At 56.0% G+C, this 6763-nt stretch overlaps 1 protein-coding gene across 1 annotated transcript; it reads left to right on the top strand.

Moving 5' to 3' along the window:
* Window positions 1-3074: 3074 nt before the first annotated feature.
* Window positions 3075-5741, top strand: GALR2 (galanin receptor 2). Its single transcript, XM_043900977.1, is given in 3 exon segments — window positions 3075-3541; window positions 4878-5557; window positions 5560-5741. Coding segments are annotated over 3 exon segments (1152 nt in total). The 5' UTR covers window positions 3075-3173; the 3' UTR covers window positions 5664-5741.
* Window positions 5742-6763: the final 1022 nt, after the last annotated feature.

The following is a 6763-nucleotide window of genomic DNA, read 5'->3' as shown; positions in this document are numbered from 1 at the left end:
TTTGATCTCCTTGCAGTCCAAGGGACTCTTCACGAGTCTTCTCCAACACCACAGTTCAAAAGCATCAATTCTTCGGCACTCAGCTTTCTTTATAGTCCAACTTTCACATCCATACATGACTACTGAAAAAACCATAGCTTTGACTAGACTGACCTTTGTTGGCAAAGTAAAAAAAATAATAGTTTTTTTAAAAAAGTAAGTATGGAAAAAAAAAAAAAAGTAAGTATGGGACTTCCCCGGTAGTTGTGATTAAGACTCCAAACTTCCTGCTCTGAACCAGCAGGGGGCACTGGTTCAATCTTGTCTGGTTAGGGAACTGAGATCCTACATGGCCCGGGGTGATGGCAAGGGGGGGTGGTGGGGAGAAGGGGGAAAAAAAAAGTCTCCTAAATGTCTATCAACAAATGAATTGGATAAACAAAATGTAATTATTACACAATGGAACATTATTTGGCCATAAAAAGGAATGAAGTACTTACTGATAACATTGCAGATGAATCTTGAAAACTATAGGCTAAGTGAAAGAAGTTATACACAAAAGGTCACTTGTGTGATTCCATTCATATAAAATGTCTGGAGCAGGCAAAGCTATAGATTCAAGTGGGGAAGAGGAGCCCGGGGAAAGTTCGGGGCTAGTGTAGGAGTGCTTATCAAGAAAAGAAAATGCCCTTCTGGAAACTCCAACCTGTAATTAACTGACAGCAAGAACCTTTTAGAGCTTCCCTAAAGGCTCAAGTGGTAAACAGTCTGCCTGCAAAGCTGGAGACCCAAGAGACTTGGGTTCGATCCCTGGGTAGGCAAGAGCCCCTGGAAGAGAAAATGGCCTGGAAAATCCTGTGGGTGGCTGGAAAAGAGATTGTATACATAGAGACAGAAAGAGTGGTGGACTCCGGTTAAAAGGTGATTTCTTTTGGCAGGAACAAAAATGTCTTAAGATTGATTGTGGTGATGTTTGCACAACTTAGTGACTATACTAAAAAGCAAATAAACACTGTATATGAGTAAACTGCATGGTGTGTGAATTATATTGCAATAAAGCCTTTTTTTTTTTTTTAAAGTAAGATCATGTTTAGTCCTCTAGTCAAAACTCTGCCATGGCTTCTCTTTTTACTCCGACTAGAAGCCTTCCTCACAATGGAAAAAATCCTGCATGCTGTGCCTCTCACGGTCTCTCCTACCAATCTCCTTGTTCATTCAACTCAAGCCATACCTCCTCCTTGCTTAGGGACACAAACACACTCCTGCTTTAGGGCCTGTGCACTGGCTCTTCTATCTGGAATTCAAGTCCCTTAGATATCAGCTAGGCTAGCTCCCTCTCCTCATTCAAGTCTTTGCTCAAATGTTACCTTCTTAATGAGGTCTGCTTGACCACCACATTTTCAATTGCACCATCACCACCACTCCAGTACTCCTAGTTCCCTCACTCTATAATTTACTTTTCCTGCAAGTACTTATCAACTGATTAATAACTTGAGTTACATTTATTGTCTCTCTCCCCTGCTAGAAAGGAAGCTCACAAAGGGCCTTGATCTTTGTAGAGCTCACTGGTAAGTCCCAAGGACCCAGAACAGTGCCTGGAAATGAGTAGGTGCTCTATAAATGTGTATTGAATAAATGAATGGCAAGCATCTCAGAAAAATGAATGGTTATTATCTTCCTAATCCAGGAATAAGCAGGCAGGGTAGAGGTGTGAATAAGCTTTCCTTACTGAGAGGAGCAAGCAGCTGGGCTCCTGAGGCTGAGGTTCTGGGTTAGGGGGAGTGGAAAAAGGAAGTTTTTGACTAGGAACCCAGGAACAGGACTGGAGAAGGAAATGGCAACCCACTCCAGTATTCTTGCCTGGAGAATCCCATGGACAGAGGAGCCTGGCCAGGCTACAGTCCACGGGGTCACAAAGAGTTGGACACGACTGAGCGACTAAACCACCAACATATCAACATCATAAATAAATATTTAAGTGTTTTTGCAACCTAAACACCCTCCTGGCTATCTCAGAAAATGCTGCTGATGCATATCAATAGCTCTGCTGCAGTTTGTTTGTTTAATGTGGCTGTGCCTGTCTTAGATGTGGCCTGCGGGGTCTGAGTTCCATGACCCTGGCCGCCTGCACTGGCAGTGTGGAGTCTTAACTATTGGACCACTGGGGAAGTCTCAGTTCTGCTGGTTTGTGTTTCCTTTTTATTTCACCTTGTTGGATATCTGAACAGAGTAAGGAAAAAGAGAAGAGTTTGATTCGTTCAGATTCTACCAACTGGCCTCAGGTTTCACACATACATCTCCTCCCAGTCTCATCAGAGCCCTCTAGAAGGTGTTATTAGCCCATATTGTAATATTGAGGAAACGGAGGCAGGGCGCCAGGAACGGAGCCTGACAGACAGAAGATGCTCAGTAAACTTTTACTGGACTGACCTGAAGTGGGAAACGCTCAGGAGGGGGGAGAAGGGAACGAAATCCTTCCACCTTTCCTTCCTCTGTTCCCTGGGGTTCCTGTGAGGCGCGATGCTCCTGGGAATTAAAAGCGGGAAGAGGCGTGGAGCACGCGCCAATGGCATCCCACTCGCCAGGTCGGGAAAACTGCAGCCCCCCCGCCCAATCCGCCCCCACTCTTCGTCACCCCCACCTCCACACTTTAGGGGGCACCTGGAACTCTCTGGAGGACGCCCCCCAGCCTGCCCCGGGAGGTCCGGCGCGCCCGCCAGGCTGCAGGGAAGCACAGAAGCGCGCTGTGTAGACGGCAGGCGCACCCGCAGGTCCCTGCGGTCGGTCCCTCCGGCGTCTGCCCGGGAGATCGTTTCGCTGCTCAGCTCGGTACAGCCCGCAGCCGGAGGCTGGAGCGCGCCGACGACGCCGGAGGGCCGGGGAGCAGAAACGCGCTCGGCCCTCGACCCCGGGGTGGGCTGCCTGTGCCTTGGCCAGGGCGCACCGGGGCCCCTGGGCAGCCCTTCCCCCGGCGCGGTCGGCCGCCAGCGGGATCATCCCCCACTTCGGCGGCTCGCTCCTCCCCTTGATCCCAGCGCACCCCCTTCTCCTGCCCCAGCCGCTGCGAGGCTCACTCCGCCCGCAGCTCCGCCGAGTCGCGCCGGGCGCTGCGGCGGCTGGAGCCCCCGGAGCGGCGCGCTCGCCAGGACCCAGACGGCTGCCAGAGCCCAGGCAGCCCCGGGGCCGGCGGCACCATGAATGGCTCGGGTGGCCTGGACACCGAGGACACGAGCGAGGCGGGAGGCGGGGGCAGCGGGCAGCCTGAGGCGGTCATCGTGCCCACGCTCTTTGCGCTCATCTTCCTCGTGGGCACCGTAGGCAACGCACTGGTGCTGGCCGTGCTGCTTCGCGGTGGCCAGGCGGTCAGCACCACCAACCTGTTCATCCTCAATCTGGGCGTGGCCGACCTCTGTTTCATCCTATGCTGCGTGCCCTTCCAGGCCACCATCTACACCCTGGACGACTGGGTGTTTGGGTCGCTGCTTTGCAAAGCGGTGCACTTCCTCATCTTCCTCACCATGCACGCCAGCAGCTTCACGCTGGCCGCCGTCTCCCTGGACCGGTGAGCTGGCATCCCAGGGGGTCGGGCACGCAGGCTGGGGCTGAGGAAGGGGGCTGGACTTGAGGGTCAAGGAGAGATGTGCAGAGAGGAGAGAAAGAAGGCTAGGAAGGGAGGGGCACCAGGAGGGAGTGAAAGACAAGCAGGTGTGTTGGAGGAAAATGAGGAAGGAGAATGGGGGACCTTGGTGTCTGTTAGGTGCCTCCTCAGGGACTCCAGGCTCCTCAGGAACTCAGCACCTCAGCTTTTCAGCCCATCATTGTCTGAAAAAGCATAGCATTTCCGGGTATGAAGCGTTTTCCCATGCTGAGTTTCTTTTGAGGGTCAAGGCCCCTGGGAGGCTGGGACAGGAGGGATTGCTGTACCCAGTTCAGAGACCAAACTGGGCTTAGAAGTGATTTGCTCAGAGTGGCCTGTCCTGTAACCCCGTGCCTGAAGCCAGCAGTCTGACTCCTCTCGTCAAGCTCAGGTACCTCCATCTCTCTGGCCGCCAAACCACAGTCTCTGGCCTCCAAACCACAGTTTGCTCGGCACAGACTACTCTGGCCCCGACTGCAGAATCTGGGCCCTTGGTGAGGGCCCACGCCAAACTCCAAGCAAGCCCACCCGAGGGACCCTAGGTTGGTCCCACCCTACCCCACCCCACCTCTGCGCCCTACCAACAGGCCTGGAGTCAAGGGCAGGAGAGGAGTGGGCCCAAGGGTCCCCCTGAATGCTGAAGCTTGGAAGGACACCGGGATGAATCCTGGTCTGACTCTGCTATCTCCCTGACCCCCTCCGTCCTCACATTCCTTCACTGGACAGGCAGCGAGGTGAAGCCACATTTCCCATGCACGGACACCCTCCCCCCGCCCCCCAGTTCCACTGAGGGCCAAGTGTGTCAGTCCCCATAGCGCTAGTGGGATCTACAGAGCATCGGGTTCTCCAAGAAATCCCCTCTGTACCTTGCCTGAGGCGTCTCCAGGCTGTCTCTTAGAGCGTCAGTGCGCCTGGGTCCTACCTCTGCGGGCAACATCACTGGTGAGTCATCACAGCCTGCCAGAGCCCCGAAGTAGGTTTAATCTTGCGGGTGCCCGCCCGGGTGGAGTCTGACAGTGATCGTAGTCTCAGAAAGAACAAATGAGTAGCCTTTCCTGCTGCCGAGTCCGGCCCCACGTTTGGGCACGGCTGAGGGTGTCCGGGATGGGATGCTGTGGCGCCCTCTGGGCCTGTGCGGCGTTACGCTGCGCTAGAGAACTTCCCGGATGGTGAGTGTGGGACTCGAGGTGGAGGCGTCCGGCCCTGCTCCCGCGAATCCCGCCGGCTCACCCGACGTCTCGCTTTCTGGCCTGACCCGCAGGTATCTGGCCATCCGCTATCCACTGCACTCCCGCGAGTTGCGCACGCCTCGCAACGCGATGGCGGCCATCGGTCTCATCTGGGGGCTCTCACTGCTCTTCTCCGGGCCGTACCTGAGTTACTACCGCCAGTCCCGGTTAGCCAACCTGACCGTGTGCCACCCGGCGTGGAGCGCGCCGCGCCGCCGCGCCATGGACCTCTGCACCTTTGTCTTCAGCTATCTGCTGCCGGTCCTGGTGCTCGGCCTGACCTACGCGCGCACCTTGCGCTACCTCTGGCGCGCCGTCGACCCGGTGGCTGCCGGCTCGGGGGCCCGGCGCGCCAAGCGTAAAGTGACACGTATGATCATCATCGTGGCCGCACTCTTCTGCCTCTGCTGGATGCCTCACCACGCGCTGATCCTCTGCGTGTGGTTCGGCCGCTTCCCTCTTACGCGCGCCACTTACGCGCTGCGTATCCTCTCGCACCTGGTCTCCTACGCCAACTCCTGCGTCAACCCCATCGTCTACGCTCTCGTCTCCAAGCACTTCCGCAGGGGTTTCCGAGAGATCTGCGCGGGCCTACTGCGCCGCGCCCCACGCAGAGCCTCGGGCCGCGTGTGCGTCGCGCCCCGGGGCCCCCACGGCGGCAGCGTGCTGGAGCGCGAGTCCACTGACCTGACGCACGTGAGCGAGGCCGCTGGGCCCTCTGCCCCTGTGCCGGCGCCTCCCCGCGGCCAGTCATCCAGCCCCGTCCCCGACCTGTCCTGGAGGGACCCAGAGGCATCTTGACAGTTAATTTGACCTGAGGGCACTTAGGGGGTACGCTTGGGTGTTGAAAGATTGGAGTCAGAGGTTGGGGGATTGTGGAGGGAATTTCATTTGTTAATAAAACGCGTGAACCATTCCACATGCTGCGGCACGCTGTCTCTGCCTGTCTCAGGGGCCCCAGGCTCCCCGGTGAGAAGCCTCTGGGACTTCCCAGGGGAGCTCTGGATGGATGAGTGCAAGAGAGGGGCCTGCACCTAAGGCAGCAGAGTTAAAATCCGCGTAGAAATCCCTAATGGATGCTGGGGAGCGTGGGACGACCTAAGATGACCTGAGGCTCTTTGCACGTGGTCATCTGGACGCGCCAGGTGTATATAGACCGAGGAAACACCAGCTGCCAGTGAGCCGCACAAAAGCAAGCTGACTGTTGGAGCGCGCTGGACAAGTCAGCTGATGACAGGCTTGGCAGACTTGGACACTATGTGTTCTCATTAGCGTTTGTGTACAGGCGTGTGGCGGGTCCTCGCCTGTTGCCAGCTCTCTGAGGCCCTATGGAGTCACGCCAACCTAACCACCTTCAGCCCTTGAGTTTCCTTCCCTCCTTGCAGCTGTCTGGGACCTGGTCTCTGAGGCAGGTTTATCCTTAGGTTAGGAAAGTCACCCCCACAGCGATTGGTCCTGCTCCAGGGTGCACAGTGGCGTTTCTAAGGCACTGCTGGCCTGGGGCAGCCTGAGAATCCCGCGGGAAACAGAAATACCCCAGGGGCTTTGGTCAGAAGCTAGCCTCTACCTGTCCCCAGGTTTGCCCCACTTCTGGAGTCCTTGAGCCAAGGCCTTTTACATGAAATGAGTTGTTTGAGGAGAGGCAGGGAAACCCTCAAGGGTGTGCCACCTTCACATGGTTGGACACAGAGCACTGTGGTAAGGGTTTGGGTACTTAGCCAGGCAGGTGCCTGCTGTGGAAACCCAGGCTGCACCTGCCCAGATTGGCAGGACCTTGTCAGGGAAAGGTGTGTGTGTGTTTAGGCAGGGGCCCCATGCTTGCCTCATCTGCTTGGCGTCTTGAATGTGAACAGTGGTTCCAGGTGGTGGAAATGGAGCAGGGACCTGGAAGCCTGGGCAGATGCAAGCTGGGCAGGGC

This window comes from Cervus elaphus, chromosome 5 (assembly GCF_910594005.1).
Source record: "Cervus elaphus chromosome 5, mCerEla1.1, whole genome shotgun sequence".
Taxonomy (NCBI): domain Eukaryota; kingdom Metazoa; phylum Chordata; class Mammalia; order Artiodactyla; family Cervidae; genus Cervus; species Cervus elaphus.
Note: the sequence above shows the minus strand (reverse complement) of the source record. Positions and strands in the feature narration are given on the sequence as shown.